Source organism: Physeter macrocephalus, chromosome 2 (genome assembly GCF_002837175.3).
Source record: "Physeter macrocephalus isolate SW-GA chromosome 2, ASM283717v5, whole genome shotgun sequence".
Lineage (NCBI taxonomy): Eukaryota > Metazoa > Chordata > Mammalia > Artiodactyla > Physeteridae > Physeter > Physeter macrocephalus.
Genome location: NC_041215.1, coordinates 68,764,413 through 68,788,467, shown reverse-complemented (window position 1 = coordinate 68,788,467; position 24,055 = coordinate 68,764,413). Strand labels below are relative to the sequence as shown.

General features: G+C 36.6%; 1 protein-coding gene across 3 annotated transcripts in view; it reads left to right on the top strand.

Annotated features, from left to right (window-relative positions):
• Positions 1–14,728: 14,728 nt before the first annotated feature.
• The window catches only part of KCNH7 (potassium voltage-gated channel subfamily H member 7), a 464,718-nt gene continuing 455,391 nt past the window's right edge, over positions 14,729–24,055 (top strand). For all 3 annotated transcript variants that reach the window (XM_055088195.1, XM_055088197.1, XM_024122327.3), the window contains exons 1-2: positions 14,729–15,031; positions 16,705–16,935. In XM_055088195.1, the coding sequence (XP_054944170.1) occupies positions 14,956–15,031; positions 16,705–16,935 (307 nt within the window). In that variant the 5' untranslated portion in view covers positions 14,729–14,955. The remainder of the gene's footprint in view (positions 15,032–16,704; positions 16,936–24,055) is intronic.

Sequence of the window (24,055 nt, the reverse complement as noted above, 5' to 3'; positions counted from 1 at the left end):
TCCCTGGTGGCATGGTGGTTAAGAATCCGCCTGCTAATGCAGGGGTCACGGGTTCGATCCCTGGTCCGGGAAGATCCCATGTGTGGCGGAGCAAATAAGCCCTTGCGCCACAACTACTGAGCCTGTGCTCTAGAGCCCGTGAGCCACAACTACTAAAGCCCATGCTCCTAGAGCACATGCTCTGCAACAAGAGAAGCCACCGCAATGAGAAGCCCGTGCGCCACAACGAAGAGTAGCCCCTGCTCGCTGCAACCAGAGAAAGCCCGTGCACAGCAATGAAGACCCAATGCAGCCAAAAATAAAAATAAATAAATAAATAATTTGAAAAATAGTGTATAACTATTACACATATCATAATTTCCTTTCAATGGGAATTTAGGGTTTTCTTCTCAGTAGATGAATGAATGACTCATCAGTAACCATGTATCAAATATACACTGTTAGTTTTTACCAAATTTATTGCACAATGATCTTCAGACTACTCGTTCATTCAACAAATAATTGGGTCTATCCACTACATTCTGTATTAGGTATGGTTAAGATATACTCTTTTATTTATAAGATAATATTTTGAGAGTTGTAAAGTTTGAGTCTCCTATTTTCATTTTAATTTCCACAACTGAATAATTATAACCACCACATTCCTGACATAAAACACTTCCATCATCCCCCAAATTTTCCTCTGGTCCCTCTGCATTCAATCCTCCTCTTCACTTCTAGCTTTTGACAACCACTCATCTATTTCTATTAGTATAGTCTTGCCCTTTTAGAGGAATTTTATTTAAATGGAATCACACAGTTTGTATGTTTTTGTGACTGGCTTCTTTCATTTAGCATAATGCTTTAGAGATGCATACATATTGTTTAGTGTATCAGTATAGAGTATTACGTTTTTTCCTGAGTTATGTTCAATTGTGTGAAGAAACCACAACCACAATTCTTTTATCCATTCACTAGTTATTGGATTATTTGGGTAATTTCCAATTTGAGTCTAGTATGAATAAAGCTGCTTGTAAATATTTACTTGCAAGACCTTGTTTGGACTTATGTTCAGTCACATGATAAAATGTATATATGCTTAATTTTATAGGAAAGTCTTTATAAGAAACTTTATAACTTTTGTAAGAAACATTTCAGTAGTGGCTATACCATGTTTTATTGCTACCATCAAAGAGAATTTCAGCTGTTCAACATCCTCATCAATACTTGGTATTGTCAAACATTTCTTTTTAAATTTTAGCCATTCTATTGGGGGTGAAGTAGTAGTAGTTTTGGGTTTTGATCTATGTTTTGTTAATGATTAAAAATGTTGACCATATTTTCAAGTATTTATTGCTATCTTTATATCTTCTTTATTATAGTGTCTGCTCATTACTCACTAACAATTGCCCATTTTTTATTGATTTTTGTCCTTTCATTACTGACTTTTAAGAAGACTTTATATATTCTGGATACTGGTACTTTATTGGATATGTGCCTTACAGTTTTCCCCAATCTTTGAATTGCCTTTTCATTCTTTAGAAGAACGAAAGTTTATAATTTTGTTGAATTCCAATTTATCATTTTTTCTTTTATAATGTAGCCTTTTTTGTGTGTGTCCTGTTTAAGAAATCTTTGCCTAAGCCAAAATCATTAGGATTTTTTTACTGTTTTCTTCTATAAATTTTATGGATTTAGCTTTTATAGTTAGACCTATGATCTATTTTGAGCTAATTTATGTGTAAGGTGTGATGGAAGGGTTGAAGTATTTTTTTTGTTTTTTCCACATAGCTTCCAATTATTGAAAAGACTGTCCTTTCTCCCTTGAATTATCTAGACCCATTTGGTGAAAACCAATTAGTCATACACGTTTGAGTCAATTTCTGAATTCTCCCTTTGGTTCCATTTATCTGTGTCTATTTTTACACAGTGCCACTCTGTCTTCATTAATGTATGATTGAAATCAGATAATGTGAATATTGAAATCAAATAATGTAAATCCTCCCACTGAGTTCTTCACTTTTAAAATTGTTTTGACTATTTTAGGCATTGGGAGTTTCATATAAATTTTAGAATTGACGTGTTAATTTCTATAAAATTCTTTTGGGAGTTTTATTTTGATTTTATTGAATCTAGAGATTAAGGAGAATTAACATTTTAACAATTCTGAGTCTTCTGGGCTATAAACATTGTATATCTTAGCATTTATTTATGTCTTCTTTAATTTCTCTCAGTGATGTTCAGTAGTTTTTGGTGGATAAGCTTTATTTATAATTTTTAAATATATCCCTATGTATTCTATAATCTTTAAGCTATTTTAAGTTGTGTTGTATTTTAATTTGAATTTCCAAATATTCATTGCTATCATATAAAAATGCAACTGATTTTTAAAACTCTGCCTGTATATTGCAAGCTTGATAAACTCAATGATTAGTTACAAAGCTTTTTTGGTAAATTACTTAGGATTTCTTGACAAAACAATCATTTAGTCTGTGAATGAAGATAGTTTTACTTTTTCCTTTGCAGGCTGTATGATTTTTATGTATTTTTTCTGCCTTTTTTCAGTAGCCACAACCTTCAGTGGAATGTTGAGTAAAAGTTGTGAGTGAACACTTTTCCCTGGTTCCTGGTCTTAGTGGGGAAATAATTTAGTTTGTCACCATTAAGTATAATATTTGAAAGAGGCTTTTCACAGATGCCTTTTGTCATGTTGAGGAAATTCCCTGGTATTTCTAACTTAATGAGAGGTATTTTTTTTAAATGACAAATAGATATTTGATATTGTCAATTTTCTACATCTATTAAGAACACCATTTTTTCTTTTTAATGTCAATATAGTAAATTATAATGATTGATTTTTAAATATCAAACCAACTTTAAATTCTTAAGAGAAACTCTAATCAGTTCTCTAAAATTTGGGTGAGGGAAGGTTTGCATCTATGTTCATGAGAGATATTTCTCTAAGATTTCTTGTAATTTCTTTATCTGGTTGCAGTACCTTATTGCTGTTTTCATGATCTGGGGACTTGCCCTGTTCTTTCTGTAAAAGTTTCTTTAGAATTGCTATTATCCCTTCCTTAAATGTTTGGTAGAATTCACCAATGAAGCCAACTGAAATAAATTTTTTTTAGGAAAGTTTTAAGGAGCTATTCAGGTTTTCTATTTCTTTTTGAGCAAGTTTTCTTAATTTATGTCATTCAAGGTTGTGTGTATTTCATCTTATTTGGTAAATTTGTTGGCATAAAGTTTTTTTATAATTTTAAAAATTAAATGTCTATAGGATCTGAAGCATTGATTCCTCTTTAATTCATGATATTGGTAGTTTGTACTTTTTTTTCTTTATTCTTAACCTATCTGGCTAAAAGTTTACCAATGTTATTGCTCTTTTCAATGAGTCAGTTATTATTTTCATTGATTTTCTCTATGGTTTTCCATTTTCTGTTTTATTATTTCTGCTTTTATTTTTTATTTTCCTCCTTTATGCACATTTTGTAGGGGTTTTGTTTGGTACAGTTTTTGGCTGTTGTTTTGATTTTTTCATTTCTTAGGTGAGAAGCTTAGATTTTTGATTTGATAATTGTTAATGAACATTTAATTCTATAAATTTCCCTTTCAGCTCTGCATTAGTTGAATCTCACAAAGATTGATATGTCATTTTTCTTTTTTCAATCAGTTTGAATTATATTCTAATTTTACTTGTGATTTCTTCTTGACTGTATCAGTCTGGGTTCTACCAGATAAACATATGGATAGATAGATAGATAGATAGATAGATAGATAGTTAGATATTATATATAAAACAGATTTAGTGCAAGGGAAAATAATTGGCTTAAGTGATTGTGTGACTGGCTAGGCAGTTCCTACATTTGTAGGGCAGGCCGTCAAGGAAGGGCAAGCTGGATCTCTTGGGCATGCCCTAAAGCAGCAGTCCACAGGCAGAATTCAGTCTTCTTTAGGGAAACCTAAGTTTTGCTTTTAGAGCCTTTTAACTGATTGAATCAGGCTCACTCTTGTTGTATAGTGTAATTCTCCTTACTTAAAGTAAGTAAACTGATTATAAACTTTCATTACGTCTATAAAATGCCTCCACAGCAACCCTCAATTAGTGTTTTATTGAATAATTGGGAACTGTAGTGTAGCCAAGTTGACACATAAGCTGACCATCACATTGTCCCAATAATTCTATGGAAGTAAACTTAAATTTCTAAATATTTGGGGACTGTTTATATATCTTTCTTTTTGCACTGTAGTTTAATTCCATTTAGTCAGAGAACATACTTTGTATGGTTTAAATATTTTTACATTTATAGAGCTTATCTTGGTGATTGTTTATCTCGGTGATTTTTCCTTGAGCACTTGAAACAAGTGCGATTTCTCTTACTCTCCGGTGGAGTGTTCAACAAATGTCAAATAGCTTAAATTTGTTGATAAGTTTGTTCAAGTCTTCTATATCCTTACTGAATTTTTGTATACTTTTTCTATCTTTTATTATAAGAAGACTATTGACATTTCTAACTATAATGACAGACTAGTCTATTTCTTCTTTTCCTATCAATTTTTTTGTTTAAAAATTTTGTAATAACAGTTTTAATGAGATATAATTCATACACCATAAGGTTTATCCTTTTAGGGTGTACAATTCAGTGTTTTTTTATTATTATATTCACAGAGTTGTACAACAATCATCAAAATCTAATTTTAGAACATTTTTATCACTCCAAAAATAAACCTTATACTCATTGGAGATTACTCTCCATTCCTCCCTCCACTGGTCCCTGGCAACCACAAGTCTAATTCATAACTCTAGCGACTTGTCTATTCTGGACATGTCACCTCAATGGAATCATACACTAAGTAGCTTTATGTGCCTGGCTTCTTGCACTCACCATAATAGTTTCAATGTTCATTCACATTGTAGTATATATCAGTATTTCATTCTTTTTATGGCCTAATAGTATCCGTTGTATGAATATATCACTTCTATTCGTTATTGATTCATATATGTTAAAACTTGTTATAAGTGAATAAGACTGTTATGTTCTCTCGATGCATTAATGTCTATCATTATGAAGTGTCCTTCATTATCTCTGGTAATAGTTCTTGTTCTGAAATTCACTTTGTCTGATAATACAACAAGTCCCCTACATACAAACGAGTTCCATTCTGAGAGCGTGTTCATACATCCAATTTGTTCGTTAAGTCCAACAAAGCTAGCCTAGGTACCCAACTAACACAATCGGCTATATAGTACTGTACTGTAATAGGTTTATAATACTTTTTACACAAATAATACATAAAAGCAAACAAACACACAAAAAAGAAAACAGTTTTAATCTTGCAGTACAGTACCTTGAAAGGTACAGTGGTACAGTACAACAGCTGGCATCCAGGGGCTGGCATCGAGTGAACCGGCAAGAAGAGTTACTGACTGCAGGAGGGAGAGGAGGTGGGGGATGGTAGAGCTGAACGATAGTCAACAATCGGGGATGGAGGGCAAGCTGCAATGTCACTCACGCCTGACGTTGATGGAACGCACGTTTGCATCTTTGAAAGTTGGCAACTTGAAGGTTCCTATGTAGGGGACTTACTGTATAGTAATTCCACCTTTTGAAAATAGTTTGTATGCTCTATATTTTGCTATTCTTTGATTTTGAACCTATTTGCATCTTTATATTTAAAGTGGATTTGTTGTAGCCAACAATAGTTTGTCAAAGGCAGGTTGACAAACTCTGCCTTTTAAATGGAATGTTTAGATGAGTTACATCTAAATAATTATTGGCATGATTGGGTTAAGTCTATTACATAGCTATTTTTTTGGTCCTATCTGTTCTTGATTTCTTTTCTCTTCTTTTGTACTTGTTTGGAATTTTTTTTTATGATTCTACTTTATCTTTGTTCTTGAATGATTAGCTATACATCTTTATTGTTTTTATACTGGTTGCTCTAGGGTTTGCAATATATACTTTTAGCTTATTACAATCTAAGTTAAAATAATATACTGTCTCAAAAGTATTATAAGAAACTTTAAAAAATATGTTTTCATTTCCCCCCTTGTCCTTTGTTTTGTTATTTGTAGTATTATTCTATATTGTTATAAACATCAAAATTGATTGTTATTGGTCTTACTTTAAACATTCAGTTATCTTTTTTTTTCATGTTAATCTTATGATTATCTTTATTTTTAAAGATTACCTGGTTGATGGGGGGGTTATTTTATTTATTTCTTTTTTAATTAAAGTATAGTTGATTTGCAGTGTTGTGTTAGTTTCAGGTGTACAGCACAGTGATTCAGTCATGCATACATATATCTATTCTTTTTCAGATTCTTTTCCCTTATAGGTTTTTACAAAATATTGAGTATAGTTCCCTGTGCTATACAGTAGGTCCTTGTTGGTTATCTATTTTATATTTAGTAGTGTGTATATGTTAATCCCAAACTCCTAATATATCCTTCCCCCTTTGGTAACCGTAAGTTTGTTTTCTATGTCTGTGAGTCTATTTCTGTTTTGTAAATAAGTTCATTTGTATCTTTTTTTCTTTTTTAGATTCCACATATAAGCGATATCATATGATATTTGCCTTTCTCTGTCTGGTTTACTTCAGTTAGTATGATAATCTCTAGGTCTGTCCAAGTTGCTGCAAATGGCATTGTTTCATTCTTTTTTATGGCTGAGTGATATTCCATTGTGTGTGTGTATATGTGTATGTATATATATATATACACACACATATATATATGGTGTATCTTCTTTATCCATTCATCTGTCAACGCACATTTAGGTTGCTTCCATGTGTTGGCTATTGTAAATAGTGCTGCAGTGAACATTGTGGTGCATGTATCTTTTCGAATTATAGTTTTCTCTGGATACATGCTCAGGAGTGGGATTGCAAGATCATATGGTAACTCTATTTTTAGTTTTTTAAGGAACCTCCATACTGTTCTTCATAGTGGCTAGACCAATTTACATTCCTACCAACAGTGTAGGAGGGTTCCTTTTTCTCCACTCCTTCTCCAGCATTTCTTATTTGCAATCTACAGATTCAGTGCAATTCCTATCAAATTACCAATGGCATTTTTCAAAGAACTAGAACAAAAAAGTTTAAAATTTGTATGGAAACACAAAAGACCCCAAATAAACATTCAGTTATCTTTTCAAAAAAAGTTTTTAAAAATTGTGGGGAAAGTTTTTTATTTTGCCCACAGTTTTACCATTTCTTGTGATGTTCATTATTTTGTACCAATGCAATTTTTCTTCTGATAGGATTTCTCCTTCTGGAAGATATTCTTTTAACACTAATCTTACTACAAGTCTGCTGGTAATGAATTCTCTTGGCTCTCCCTGAAAAAGTCTCTATTTTACCTTAACTTATTAAACTTTTACTGTATAGTGAATCTTAAATTGACAGCTTTTTGGGGGGGGTTTATTTTGTTGTTGTTATTTTTTTAAGTAGTTGATGGATATTGCTACATTATATATCTACTAGCATAGATTCTGATGAAATTTCTCCCTTGTATGGAATACATCATTTTTTCTTACCACTGTTTCTAAGATTTAAAAAAATCTGTATCAAACGTTATTATTAATTTGATTACAATGTATGTCTTGGTGTGGTGTTCTTTATTTTTCTTCTGTTGGACTTTATTGAAGTTTGTGTATCTCTGCATTCAAAAATTTTAAGTAATATTTAGCCATTACTTTTGAAATAATTTTCTTTTCCTGACTCCTCTCCCCTGCTGACTCTAATTATATGTAGTTATATGTACATTAGATCACTTGATTTTTGGAGGGTTTCCATTGCTATGTCCTCAATTTCACTGATTTTTTTTTTTTTGGTAACGTTGAATTGCTTTTAATCTCATCTAGTGTATTTTTAAAAAAATTTTAGATGTTACATTTACATATCTACAGTTTGATTTAGATCTTTTTTTTTTTTTTTTTTTTTTTTTTTTTTTTTTTTTTTTTGTGGTTTGCGGGGCTTCCTCTGCTGTGGCCTCTCCCGTTGCAAAGCACAGGCTCCGGACGCGCAGGCCCAGCGGCCATGGCTCACGGGCCCAGCCGCTCCGCGGCACGTGGGATCCTCCCAGACCGGGGCGCGAACCCGGTTCCCCTGCATCGGCAGGCGGACGCGCAACCACTGCGCCACCAGGGAAGCCCTAGATCTTTTTTTTATCTTCCATTTCTTTCTTCATCAAGTTCATGTTTTCCTCTACCTTTTTGGACATAGGTGGTATATTTACAATAACTGTGTAATGTCTCTGTATGCTAATTCAATCATCCATTTCCTTTCTGGTTGCTTCTAGTGATTGATTTCTCTCCTGATTTTTTGCATGCCTGATAATATTTAGTTGGATGCTGGGCATTGTTAATTTTGTGTCTTGTGGTATTGGATTTTGTTGTAGTCCTTTAAATATATCTGGGTTTTATTCTGGGAAATAATTAGTATATCAATATAATCCCTTTGAGACTTGCTTCTGAGCTTAGTAGATCAGTCTCTCCTTAAGGTTTAATTTCACCCCTTTATAAACACAATAAATTTATGAAAACTCTGACCAGTGTTCCATGCATTGGTAGGTTTTTCACTTTAGATGGTAGCATAGCAACTATTCCCAATCCCATATAAGCTTTGGTAATTGTTCTGTGCAATACTTTTCTTAGTTTCTCCCTTTGGTCTTGGGTAGTTTCCTTACACACTTGTGAAAATCAGTAGGCAGACAAAAACTTGAGTTGACACCTATGCAGATATGTGGACTTCTCTTTCTGTGCAACTTCCTCCTCTCCATGATTCTGCTCTGTAAATTCAAGCTGCCTTGATTTCCCTGAACTCCAAACTTTGTTTCTTCAATTTAATCCATTGAGCTCTGATGGGGTTCCCACTTCATGCATTGTGATCTAGAAATTCTTAGCTGGTAAGCCAGGGCGATAACAGAGCTCACCTTGTTTTGGCTCTTCTTTTGGAGAACAGCCTCCTGCACTCCTTGCTGTCCAGTGTCTGAACACTGTTGTTTTCTATATTTTGTGCAATTATATAGTTGTTAAAAGTGAGAAGTTAATCCTGACCCCATTACTCTATCATGAATAGATGTGAAAGCCCAAGTGATAGCTTTCACATTATTTAAGTTTAGGAAAAAGCTGGTTCATAGTATACAGATTTGCTAAAATATTATAGAATTTCTGTAGTAGAATAAATATGTCCACAGATATAGAGACATTTTTTAAAAATAACAAAAGCAAACTTCTTCCAGAAAAGAAGCAATCCAACCTAGTGTAATTCTAGGAAAAAAATATTTCCACAAAGTTCAAGGATCAATTAAAATTTGGCTTAATGAATATAAGAAATAATCTGGGTAATGATACAAGTGCATTTGTCAACTAAGAAACAATTTAAAGATCTACTGATATAAAAGAAATTTCATACACTATCTTAGTCTTCAAAAAACTGTAATGTGTAACCACTGGCTCATTTTTACACCAATGTGCTAAATTATTTATTAAATTGAGTCAAGAAATTATTCTCTAAAATGACCTTACCCAGGTACCCAGTCAAATCTCTATATGTACATATATATGTATATATATATATTTTTTTTTTCAACAAACTTAAATTTCTAGGTTTATTTTTTCATAAATTGTAAGAGCTCAGTTTGGTCACTAGCTATTTTAAATATCAGTTATTGATGAATGTATGAACACTACACATATGAAAAGATTATTTTTTGCAGAAATAGGTGTCATGTTTTAGGGAAGTGTCTACCCACACCTTATTCCTCACAGAGAAGATGTCTAAACATTACAGTAAGACTTACATGTAATCAATGAGATGAGCCAAGTATTAACCATTCGGATAAAAACTATAATGTGGAGTATGTTATCACAAAAGTATCTCAGGTGAAATGAACAATAGCTATTTGGATTAAAACTAATATATAAAACACGTTATCAGAAAAGCATCTAAATTTTCTGAAGGAATAGTCAAGTTTCTAACGAAATATGTTACATTAATATGTTAGGAACAGTCACTGGTATCAGTCCCAATCACTTAGACTGATGAGTGTGAGTACAATTCACCTACCCATTCTTACTTTTCATGCCCCTCACACCACCACGCACAACTAGCACGGCCTTAATATAAATTAGTTAAGTCCTATATGTTAATGTTAAAATTGTTAATTTACTAATTTTAGATTGTAGAACAGCTGTTATTTAAATGTTCACTACCTGTCAGGTTTATACTAAGCGTTTTTTTTTTTTTTTTTTTTTGCGGTACGCGGGCCTCTCACCGTTGTGGCCTTTCTGGTTGCGGAGCACAGGCTCCGGACGCGCAGGCTCAGCGGCCATGGCTCACGGGCCCAGCCGTTCCGCAGCATGTGGCATCTTCCCGGACCGGGGCACGAACCCGCGTCCCCTGCATCGGCAGGCGGACTCTCAACCACTGCGCCGCCAGGGAAGCCCTATACAAAGCATTTTATATCTGTTTCCTGGTTATTCTTTACACAAAACTGAAAATTGGGATTATACTGATTTTAGAAATGAAGCTCTGAACAAGAGGGCTTAACGATTTTTATTGGTTTCTGCTGTAAATGGTAACTTCAGGTTAGAGCCCAGTTTTTTTCCTGCCTTTTTCACTAATCCATGCTGCAGAGAAATATTGTTATTTTAATTGATTCCCTTAAAATTTCTGCCTCTTAAGATATTGTAGAGCTACATATGATAATACAGGCCAAAATTTGCCTCTTGTAATTGTAAAGTCAGATGTTTCTTAGGTTTAATGTGACCCAGTTACTACGATAATACCCAGGATTCCCATAGAAGGCCACATTCAAAGAGCATTTGTGGGCTTCCCTGGTGGCACAGTGGTTGAGAATCCGCCTGCCGATGCAGGGGACACGGGTTCATGCCCCGGTCCGGGAAGATCCCACATGCCGCGGAGCGGCTGGGCCCGTGAGCCATGGCCGCTGAGCCTGTGCGTCCAGAGCCTGTGCTCCGCAACGGGAGAGGCCACAACAGTGAGAAGCCCGCGTACCACAAAAACACAACAAAACAAAACAAAAAAAACAGCATTTGTAATGCTGCATTGTGGTCATTAGATCATTAAACTATTTTTGCCAAATTGAGAAAACTTCACATTAATTTCATTGATTTATATTCTATGCTATTGAAAAATATGAAACAAATTATATTGTTTATTTGATCTCAAAAAGTTTTCATTCTCTGTCTGTATAAGAATGCCACTTAAATATCCCATAATGGTTGCTACTATTTCCTTAAAGATTCAAGCATTAATGTATGATACTTAAATAATTTCTAAAGTAGGATTCTTAAGCAGGGCTCCATTAATTCTGTGGGCTTGCATACTTGCAAACATAATTTTGTGTGTGTGAAATTTATGGAGTACTTACTATGTGGTAGGCATTGTTAAAAAGTTTTAACATACTGTAAATCCTAAACTACTTAATTTTAAAGTAACGGAGACAAGTAATTTTAAGAATACATCTGAATCTATTCTCTATCCTCACCTATAAGTATACTGTGTTCAGTGTTAAACTGTACACTTGATAGGATTTCAGCAGTGGAACTTATGTGCTTTGCTCAGTATTGGGACTTCCAAAAGAAAGTCCCAAATTGCTAAAAACTTATGAAACCTGGCTTCAACACAAAATCTAAAGTTCATTTTTATAGAAGGTGGGACTGAAGGGAGGGGTGATTTTCCAGCCAGCAAGCAGCCATGATTGCCATCTTCTCGTTTGATTCTATTATTGGCTGAATATGGATTGATGTACTTGTCTCCACCGTACCACTGTATAATGCATGAACACGATTACTGGGGTAATTTAGAAACAGGATGCCTTTAATCTTCTGCTCAGATCAATCAATTACAATACATAGGTTATAGAATGTCCTATGATCTTACACTGAATCCTTAATAGAACTAATCTTAGAGCTAAATGAACTTGGAAAAAATGTGAAGCCCACAGTGATTGCTCATATGAACACAGACAATGGAACTTTAACCATCATATGTGTAATTACCCAGAACCAATGAACAGAGACCACACTGAAGGTGGTAGGGAAAGAAAGAATACTTTGGGGAACAAAAAGTCACTTTTCCTCTTGAAGAAGCCACTTTTCCTCCCTTAAGGTGGAATTTCAAGGGTTTCCAGACTCAATAATCTGTGAAAGTTTGTATCAGACTCATAACTAGAGACATTATGCACTGTTACCTTCTGCATGCCAATACATCTTGTCATATGACAGATAAACGTGTTTCCAATGTGTGCATTTGGAAATGCCTGTTTCTCTTTAAAGCAATATTCATTTGCGGAATTTTCATGTTATTTGAGAAAAAAATTTTGCCATACAACCTTTCCATAGCTTAGTGTTGTGTTATTATGCCTTTATAGTGTACATGAAACCTTAATTACAATGCACACAATGTGTGGTTTGTTCATTTTTTTCTGGAGTCCTTGATGCAATTTGGGAGGAATACATTTGAGCTTGGGTTCAGCTGAGAAGCTAAGTAGAAGAAGAAGGTATTTTAGAAATGGAATGCAAGTAGCATTCTGTGTTTCTGCGGACATCCAGTGAAGACAAGTAGTCTATGTGAACATATCAGGGACACTTGCCTGAGTTTGCAGTTCTATTGTCTGTGGCTGGATGTAGACAGAGGGCAGTTGCTAACGGCATAGTCAGAGTCAGCACCATGGATAGCTCTACACGTTTAGTACCTGGGAGACGAACTCTTGTCGTTTCACAAGCCCAGCTGCAGTCTGCAAACAAAGATCTACTTTTACTGAAAACGGGGAGAAAGTAAAGCCGTACATTGGAGGAGCGTGCCTTTTTATATTCCGAGAGAGGGAACTTCACGGATTCAGGAAAGCTCAAGCTACCATAAGAGCCTAAGGGTTGTCATAGATTTCTTCTTTTTAATTAAATCTAACCGGAAAATTCAACATTCCCAGGCAATGTTCCTGATTTATTTTCGTTATTCTGATAGGAAAGATTGAGAATTGCTTAGGTTCTTTCTTTTTCCTTGGCTTGTGTTTTCTGGAGCATAAATAAAAGTTATGTTTATTTCCTCGTTATTTATTACAATCCACATGACTCACCGTCTTAATTTTAACCCTCCTTCTCAGCCCTTTGTAGTTCCATTCTCATTTTTTTCACTTCAGACTTCGAGGCTGTAACTGAAAAATTATGAACCCGAGTTACTCAAGGCACAGGCAAAGCAGGCTAATGGGCTGCGAGAACACCCAAAACTCCATCATGCAACTAGGTGTTTTGATAGGACCCTTATCGCCAGCAGAAACAAGAGATTTGTCCGTGTTCTAGTTCTGTAGGTTGTAGTGGTGGCAAATTCCATTTAGAGAAAGGGGCGTGGAAAGGGCTGACTACTTGGTTAAGGGAGGAGATGACATAAATGAAGGGAAAGAAGCATGAAAAACTAGAGAAACAACTTAGAAAACACCCTCCCCTGGCATGGCTTGTCACATATGATTTCCTAAGTCTCCAGGCGGACTATTTGGGCAGAAGTGTATGTATACCATGAGATTCCCGTGTTGGCAGGCTCTGAGAAGCAAGAGCAGAGAGGACTGTTCTCTCCCTTGAACCCTCTCCTATCATATACGAGATGATTTCTTAGAAATGGTAGAAGAAAGCAGAATGGTGTCCCTAGTGTGTTCAGGAGATGAGTGGCATGAGAGGTCACACCAAGGCTGGTAACTCTTAGCCCCACCCACCTTTTGTTCCTGCCCCCTCTTGCCCAGCCTCGCCCATTTCAAACTCCTTCCTTGTTTTGTACCAGTTGCTTACACAGTCTTTGGCCTTCGTATCTTTCTCGCAACCTGCAGCGCGGAGAGACCTCATCACCCCCAACCTTGCAACTCCTCAGGGGTTCAAGCAGTGAAACCAGGCATGCTCAGCGCGGCGCCAGCAGCCTCCAGCCTTTGGGAGGCGCGGCTCAGCGCCGGGCTGGGACAGGAGTGCCAATTCAGCCCAGGCTTCAGCACCCACCTCCGCCGAGCCCAGACTTACGAGCTGCGCCCTGAGGCGAAACCTGCACCCTTCAGGGGTTCATCCTCAATCTTCAACCTCCTGAGCCACCAGGGCTCAGAAATAGTCTTCACTGAGGGACCGTTTTCCCACCTGTCTTTTCTTTGCAGCTAAGGGTGTTTTAGCTACCGCGGCGTGAGGAGCTCAGGAATGGGGCCCTGGGGCTGGTGGCCGTGGAGATCACCTTCCCAGAGTAGCTGTTTGTCACTGAGTTTTGGAGATTTCTTGGCTGGCTTCCGCTAAAGCACGCTTGAGTAATCCGAGCTGTGGCGGCGCCCAAGCTCCCGGGATAAAGGCAGCGTGTGTGTGTGTGTGTGTGTGTGTGTGTGTATGTGTGTGTGTGTGTGTGTGTAGGGGGAGAGGGCGGGGATAGAAACGTCAACCACCCCCCACCCCCCAGCCTCCTTTTCTTTTTCCTGCACAATCCGCCCAAGTCTCCCGTCCCGCCGCCGCCCCCCCACCCCCCACCCCGCCGCTCCTTAGCCGTCCTCACAGGTCTGGGCCACCGCCAGGTTAAGACCATTTGCGCTGGGAAATCGACGCGGTTTGGGAGAAGAGAAACAGATCGATTGCCCTTGTGACTCCCCGCCCCCCTCCCCACCGCACCCCGCCCCCCACCGCTCCCTCCCTGCTTCCCTCCCCTGCCACCTCCCCTCACCCCGCCTCCTTCCCGTTCCCCACCCCCAAAGCCTCTCCCCCGCGGCAGTCCGGTGCGAGGCCCCCTCCGGAAGGTGAGGGGAATGGATTGGACTCCGGTGGGGAAAGCGGGTGTCTAGAAGTGGTGCTAATGGGAAGAGATTTCTGGTTTCAAAAGAGGATGCTCTGCCACAAAGAGCGGCTCGCGCGCTGGCCTGGGCTCTAGCCGAGGAGAGATCCCGGGAGAACTCCGGAGCTCGCGGGGAGCGCTCCTCGGAAGACCGGGGTCAACATGCCTGTTCGCAGGGGGCATGTGGCACCACAAAACACATTTTTGGGGACAATCATACGGAAATTTGAAGGGCAAAGTAAGTTCATTTGTTCTCTTCTCTCTCCCTCGCTTTCTGCTTTGATAGTGCACTTGGCGTCCGCCGCTTCCAAGCTGAGGAGACGGCAACTCCGGGGCTCTGTCAAGTTCAGAGACTGTGAAACCGAGTCAGGAGGTTCGAATGGCAGCTCGAGTGTTCTGCCTGTGATATTAATTTTGATTTACATTTTAGATTATGGTCTCCATTATAAGAGGCAATTTGATCCTCCTCTCCCACTGCTCCATTATCTGCCTTGCTACTTAATGTCCTACTCTTCTATCTTACAGGGAACGTACTAGTGTAACATGCGATTATATTTTGTGGCCGTTTTATTGTAGACTTTCTGAAAGTCAGGAGCAGGACAGAGCATACTATTGGAACAAGAGAATGTTAATGGTAGCAGCGATGTAAATGGCTATGCAAACTGTATTTTATTACCTTGGTTAAATTGCAAGGCTGTGGGATGACAGGGATGCTTGCTTTTGCTAGTTTATAGAAGCTAAACTTTGCATTGAATCAATGCAAATCCCAAGCTGGATAATTTGGGAAAAGTAATATCTGATCCGTGTTGATTCCCAAGGCAAACAGTTCATTATTTAAAGAATATTTTTGTCCCTTCATGATCCCCTTAAATTTCCACTAGAAATTTAAAAATTGAAGTGTAATAAGTAAATAGCACAAAGACTGAATGCAGAGAAATGTAATATTCTCATATGCACTAATTATGAGGAATAAATAATTGTTATATAAATACATTAATTTTAGATCCTATACTTGTTCATTTATATTTGACATTTCCTTAAAACTACATTAACACACATTTATTTTTGTACATTATGCAGTTATTTTGGCACTGCATTTAGTGATGGGAGGATATAGTACTTTGTGTTCAAAATAAACTTGTGTGTCCTGTTTCATATTTTATTTGGGAATAGTAAATATAATTTGTGATCAGAATTAATAAACCCTTTGTACTAAAATCCCTACTACCATACAAAAATGCAGGGTCCCCCAAAGTAAATGTGAAAAGGTGATAACATGATATTTACTGTGTGTGTGTGTAAATATTTTTGTCTTCAGGATAATATATATTATGAAAAGGTGAACCTTTGCATTATTAAACTACTAATTAATGTGAAATAATTTCATTGCTAATAGTTTCAGGTTTTGTTTTGTTTTTTTTTTTTTAGCGTGATGTGTGTAGTATGCCTTAGAGAGATAGAGAAAAGCCAAATCCAGGAATAATAACTACTTTAAGAAAGTTGTACTCTAAGGGCCAAGGTTGAAATGAGGAACCTGACAGCTACAGGATGCTTCATTGTTTTGGCATCAAAAATACCTTACAATTAAATGGCATTCTGGTACTATCAGTGGGCCAGCTGCTTATCTGAGTGTGCATTAGGACCCTTGAGAGTTACAGGGCTTGAGAACTAGACTATTTGGGAAATGATATTCTCAAAATTTGAAGAAAAGCTTCTTAATACTTTTTGTTAAAACTACTTAGGACCATTAATTTCTTATTTAGAGTTTTTTTTTCCTTTTAATATCTGGGCAGTTAGCAATTTGGGAAGCACCTGCATTTTAGATCTCCTATTATGCAACAGATTGTTCCAGTGTTTATGAGAATCTTGAGGAAGATTTTTAAAAGATGCCTTACTATCCTTTTATCACAGATAAAAAATTTATCATTGCAAATGCCAGAGTGCAGAACTGTGCCATCATCTACTGCAACGATGGGTTCTGCGAGATGACTGGTTTCTCCAGGCCAGATGTCATGCAAAAGCCATGCACCTGTGACTTTCTCCATGGGCCCGAGACCAAGAGGCATGATATAGCCCAAATTGCCCAGGCATTGCTGGGGTCAGAGGAGAGGAAAGTGGAGGTCACCTACTATCACAAAAATGGTAAAGTTTATCTATTTAGCATTCCTTGTGTTTTATTCCATTAAAATGAAATTTTGACAATTGATTACTGAAAGTTCATAGTCAGAGAAGCCCCTAATATTCAATTGGAGATATATGATTTGCTTGTTCTGTTGCAGGATTCAAGAAATGTGGAGACTCTCATTAGTGGACTAGTAGGGACAATTTCTATTTTGAATAAGGGTACTCTGTACTCTTCAAAAGTCCAGTAACTTAATGTCACTGAGGACAAAAGGCCACAAATCAATCTTACTGTCTTCCCTAAGGAATAACTTAAAAGCCAATAATTTCCTGGTTGCGTTGATACGCATTTAGTAGGAGAGAAATAAGGTTTTATTTGCTTGAACTTGAAAATATTTCACAAAGTCTTCTAGAAAAATGTATATCTGAAACTAAGACCGTTGTTATAGATGTTTCTTGGCTCTTCAGCTTTATTTGGTAGGCAACACCTCTTGTTTCTTTTGATCCTTTTTATATAAGGTTAAGGATGATATATAGGAACTTATAAAAATTGGTCTAGTAAACCTATGTATATTCAAATAATAAAGCCTGTTCATGTATTCAAGATTTGTCCTAAAGTAAGAAATGGAGAAAAGGAACTATGATATTTAGAATTATTAGTATTCATTTTTATAGCTGCAGCAAAACTGGCATCTGAAACTTAAGGTCATACCTCAACTTCAAGGGCACTCCTCCTTCTTTTAGGCTTGCTATGGGAGCATAAACATGTTAGACCTATAATAGTTCTCAAAGAAATGGGCATGCATTCATTATATACATAATATATGTATATTAACTCACATGTACGAATATTCAGATATACCCATTTTAAAGTATACACATTCTCAAATGTGAACACTTAATGATATCTGACAATTTATAGCTTAAAGATAAATCAATTAAAAATGCATGTTATAGTTTGTTTTGTTGATATTACCTTATCATTTTCTAACTTCCGTTGATAGAAATCAGTGAGGCAGAGGGGTATCTAGTCAGATTTTTAGGTAACTCCTAAGATTTATAAACGAGTAAGTGAGTGATGTGTTATAGCTTATATCATATAATAACTCATCATTTGGTAAAATACATTCTAACAGGGAAAAGGTTTAGCTCTTCCTCTTATTTTCTTATAATTAAATATTTCATGATAGAAAATGTACAACTCTTAATTACTGGGTTTTCCTTAACATCATCTTAAGTGGGTATGAATAACAAAGTGTGACTGGAACAGGTTTGTATAACTTTGGATTAATCTGGAATGAAATCAGTTAAATCATTACCAATCAAAATAGAGATAGTTTTAAAGTTCTCATTTTCCCCCTACTTTTCAATCAGTAGGGTTGGCATACTAGAAATAGCTTAATTGCTCTGTTGTCTTGAAAGCATTTCTTGGACAGAGGCTCTCACTATTCAAATGCAGTTCATCTTTTTTGTGTGTGTATCTGATGCCAACAGTTGAATGTCTGACATTTTTTCCCATATGAGTATCTATCATGATGTCCCATAGTCTGTATTGTGGTTACTGTAGGGTGTGTTGGTCCTAATGTTTTCTGGTACATTTGAGAATTTTTTCAACTTGTAGAATTTAAGTATAAAATGAATCTGGACTGTATGGATCACTTAGATACTAACTATATTTTTCAGACCATATTTTCAGATAGAAAAGAGTGTTATTTATTAAACTGCAAGTAAAATGGTGATGTTTGGAAGCCTAGTTTAGCTTGTACAATGTGACTGTGTAAAATGATCTCAAAACACCTTTAAAAACCAATTTAATGTGGAGTCACAAACATGGATGTAAAAATTCCTACAGTAAAAGTGCTGGTACATTGACTAATGCAAATCATACCATCAGTGATTTGCTTGGTTATATGAATTAAAACCTCCTTGTTTTAGACAAGGAATCTTTATTTGGAAGCTTGTTTAGGTATATAAATATCAACCTTTGGTGATAATTTTGATTCTGTTGCCTTCATGTTCAGTTGTGACTCAATCTACAAGGGCTTGAGTATCCTCAGAGTCAATGACAAATGCTGCCTCTTTTGCTTTTATTGATGTGGGGAACATGAGGTGATGGGCCAGCTTTTGCTTTTTTTCCAAAGAAAAATATTAATTTGAATGACCTTTGTAGATTGAGAAGACACAGTCAGACTTATTTGCTCTGAATGTAATAAACTTGTGTTTTTGCTACTAGTTCAGATACCTTGAATAGAATCTTCTGAGTGTATTAGTTTTATTCACATGGCAACTGCAAAATCAGTCAGAGCTTGTGAAGTTCAAATGCTTTGAAAGTCTTCCCTGCCAGCCACTCTACATTTATAAAAGCAGGAAAGGACAAGATCACCAACATTTTCATTGGTTTGTTTCCCAAAGTTTCCTTAATTCTTTATTATTGAGGTCATTTACTTTTGAGAGGTTCTTGGTTTCCTAAGTATATGCATTAAATGCTTCCTTTGTTTATGCTTTATTTAGCATTTCATTGTAATATGAATCGTGATGGAATAAGCACAATGAGCAAATTAACAAAAAGTTGAGATATACTGTTTCCACTTTTTCCATTCACTCACACTGGAGTAACAAAAATATGCCCATGGCACTATTTCTGAAAGCTTGTTTTCCAAAGTGACCCAGAGGCTTTATAAGCAGTTTAAACTTTTGACCTATGCAAGGAGTTCACGTTGACGCGGTGTATGGGGAGCTGCATGATCACCACTGTGAAGCAATGCTTCCTGCAATATTCCTTTATGTGATTTTAACAGGTACAGTTGGGCTTGCTGTTTACCAAAATATCAATTTTTAAAAACCTAGTTATTTGCAGTAGGAATATTTGACAGCCCTTCCTTTGAGGATTCTATTTTACAGCTTAAGTCATTATTGCATAAATCATTCTTGGCAGCTGTGAAATATTGCTTGAGGTGATAAAGCTGTAAATCTTTTGACATAAAACTCTAATTATACAAAACTATAATTACGCTGAAGCTTATATAAGGATGGGCATGTATTTTAATAGCATAATACATGCACTTTAAAAACACCTTTGAAGCAATAGTGATTGAGAAATAGCAAACACTTCAGCTATTAACTAGCTCATAGTTTGGAGATGATGTTAATAGTACGGTAACAGAAGAACAATTTAGTTGGTCATCCTTTAATTTATTGCTCATCTGGTTTCGGGTGTGTCATGGAACAGAGCTAGCTAGTTGAAGTGTAAAACTGCTTCCGTCACATCTAGATATGTGATTTTTACCTTAAGTTATCAAGCCACTCTAAACATTTGGAAAAATCAAAGTAAATTTCTCCAAGAGAAATAAAGGTCTTAACTCAGTAGGAAAACAGGACTTAAAATGCATTATTTTTAGAGGTCAGAGTGTTTCAGTATTTTTGCCACTATGCTTTCAGACATAGTGCAATGGCAACTTTTTTTTTTTTTTTTTTTTAGCAAATCAGAAATGTCCCTATCTTTGTGTTGCTTTTAAAGAACTAAAGGATGAGAAGGGGCTGAGGGAAGTCCTTTTCTGATCCAGTCAGAGACCAGATCCAGACAGGGCACCAGTCATGCTGGGACCAGTACAAAGTTCCAGAGGTATTGTTTGATTCAACTCAACTCAAAAGAGGTTTTGGTTTGGTAAGATTGAATCTACCATCTCTAAGAATTATGAGAAAAGGCCTTATAGAAAATGCTGTGTTGTTAGCAGTAAAGGTGAAGATGCTTACCGGGTGCCATCTCTCTCTCAGGTAAGGTCTTAGGCACTGGAGAAACAGTAGGAGGAGATGCAAAGGAGTATCCAGCCTTATCTCTGCTTTCAGGATGTTTGAATCACAGAGTGACTAATGTGCATTTCCATCTTCTAAACCCCAAGATGTTTTCTTGAAATTATTTTTAAAGAAAAACACTATATAGACTATGAATTGAAGAAGCTTTTATATAAATGGAGACCAGAATTTAGGGTTAATTACCACTCTTCCTCTGTTCCCCAAATCTAAAATAAACTTGTCTATGTGTATTTCCTCTCACCTTTTGTCACTATACATAATACAAACTTATTAAAGAAGCAGTGTAGTTCAGTTAAAATTTTAATAGCTCCAAAATAAATTTTATAATAGCTTTATATGTTATATGGCATGCAAATATTCAGCCCTCTTAATTCCTGAATTGTGTAAGGAGAGATAAAGACGGTAGTCTTTAGAGAAAACTAGAAATATATTTTTTGTGCGTGTAATTCAAGCAACAAGAAAGGTTTCCAGGGAGGATCTTGCCTAGAATGTGTTTTGGTGTTCATTTAAACTTTCAGTTTATACATTTTCATGCTCCGTCCAGTAGTATATAGTAACAACAGTAACATAAACTACATTTTCTTTTACATAACTAAACTTCATAACGTTTCATGGGCTCTAGTTGTTGTACAGAATTTAGATTTGATCAATTGTATTTGTTGATAAAATAAGAATTCTCAAGAAACACTCGGCCTCACAGTTTGAAAATTTTATTTCAGTATTGTCCCAAGTGAAAACAAAATGTCTTAAAACTGTGGGTGGGCTCTGTTCATCAGCCCTTTTCCCCACCACCAGCACCATACCTCTAAACAGATTGGGTGCTGAAAAGAAGCTGTCTTGTCTGCCAGCTTGCGGAATAACTACTCAGTTACTTTCTCACCCAAGGGGATTGAGAACAGGGTCAGCTTAGGGCTATAGGCATAGGCTAGAATTAGTGGGAGGAACTGACTTCTCTGGCTTCTATTGGCTCCCAATGTTGTTTTTATTTTTATTTTTTGGCTATAAATAGTCACTAAATCAATTACTGGTGGTCAGCGGTAGAGAGAGTCCTAGGATAATTGATTCGCAGGGAAGTAGCAGTTGGAGTATAAAATGTTAAGACATCAGCATTCATCTGGCCCTCTAATCTAGAAACCTCAGGGTCATTTTCTGTTGTCTGCTCTCTGTTCTCCCTAAACCCAGTTGGTCACCAATTCCTTTCAACATTTACATCTGAAATATCTCCTAATGCCAACCCCACGTTTCCATCACTGCCAAGTGCTCTGTTGAAGCCCTCTTCATCCTTCTTCTGGAGGATTGAGGACTGAAGCTTCCCCCCCCTTTACAATTCATTCTCTACAATACCGTCAGAGAGCTATTTCTGAAATAAAAATCACATACCACTGATGACTTATCAGGGCCAAAAGTCATTGTAAATGAATTTCATGTACTAAATAATGAGTACAACAATCCCATAAGATATATGCTCTTATTATCCTTATTTTATGAGTAGAATCCTGCACCTGAGGGAGATGAACTTGCCAAATCACACTTAAGTGGTGATGCCCAAGCCCTTAAAAACTTTTCCATATTTTCTGCTCAAAGTACTTAGGTCATGCCTTGGCTTAAAAAGCTATCTTAACTCCTTAAAACTCTCACTGATAAAGTTCTGGACTCTTTAGTATGATACTTGGTGGCTTCAGAGTTGAATTCACTTGGGTTTTTAAGGAGGATGTGTTTAGAGGAACTAGCTGGACCCCCAGCTCTGACAGTAACTAGGTGAACTTGATCAAGTTTACCTTCTTGGTGCCTCAGTTTCCTTTTCTGATATATATTTGGAGAATAACATCTACTTTGTTAGGCTGGTTGAATGTTTTATATAGAACAAAGTACATAGCATTATTTATAGTATGGTTCCTTGCCCATAATATGTGTTTGATAAATATCAATTAGTTGAATATCTTGCCAACTCCATTTCTCCTACAAATCTTTTGTTCCCATAATACTGGACTGCTCAGAGTATCTCAGAGAAGCCATGCGCTTTTATTTCACCAAGGCTTTGTTCACCCTTCAGAAGTCTTCCTTTACCTAAAATAAACACCGCAAAGTCTCTGTGATGGGATTGCATTTCCCTCAGCTTCTCACCCTGAAGAAACCATTATCATCCTTCCAAAGACAGATCAGAACAAATCTCTGTGATATTCTTCCTGATGCCCCGACTGCCTGTTCCTGAACATTAACATTCCTCTGTATCTCTACAACCCTTGGTTCTCGACTCCAGGGTAGCACCTGGGATGTGCTACATGTCATTATATATTATTGTAGTTAATTTTGAGCTCATTCAAAGAAATTACCAAGTCTTATTAATTTCTATGTCCAGAATGTATGGACGACTGCCTGGTATGAACTACGTGCTCAATTAGCATTCACACAAAGAACACAGAGAAGATAAGAAATGGAACCATAGAGCTGGGGAAACAAGAAACAGATTAACATCAGGAGATGTTGTGCGAAGTGTGTTATAGGGAAAGTGTGATGTTTTGATCTTTCTTATTTTTTTATTTTTTTTTAACATCTATATTGGAGTATAATTGCTTTACAACAGTGTGTTAGTTTCTGCTGTATAACAAAGTGAATCAGCTATACGTATACATATATCCCCATATCCCCTCCCTCTTGTATCTCCCTCCCTCCCACCGTCCCTGTCCCACCCCTCTAGGTGGTCACAAAGCACCGAGCTGATCTCCCTGTGCTATGCGGCTGCTCCCACTAGCTATCTATTTTACATTTGGTAGCGTATATATGTCCATGCCACTCTCTCACTTCGTCCCAGCTTACCCTTCCTCCTCACCGTGTCCTCAAGTCCATTCCATTGGACTACTTCTGCGTCTTCATTCCTGTCCTGCCCCTAGGTTCTTCAGAACCATTTTTTATTTTTTTTTTAGATTCCATATATATGTGTTAGCATACATTATTTGTTTTTCTCTTTCAGACTTACTACAATCTGTATGACAGATTCTAGGTCCATCCACCTCACTACAAAAAACTCACTTTCGTTTCTTTTTATAGCTGAGTAATATTCCATTGTATATATGTGCCACATCTTCTTTATCCATTCTTTTGTCGATGGACACTTAGGTTGCTTCCATGTCCTGGCTATTGTAAATAATGCTGTAGTGAACATTGTGGTACATGACTCTTTTTGAATTATGGTTTTCTCAGGGTATATGCCCAGGAGTGGGATTGCTGGGTCGTATGTTAGTTCTATTTTTAGTTTTTAAGGAACCTCCATACTGTTCTCCATAGTGGCTGTATCAATTTACATTCCCACCAACAGTGCAAGAGGGTT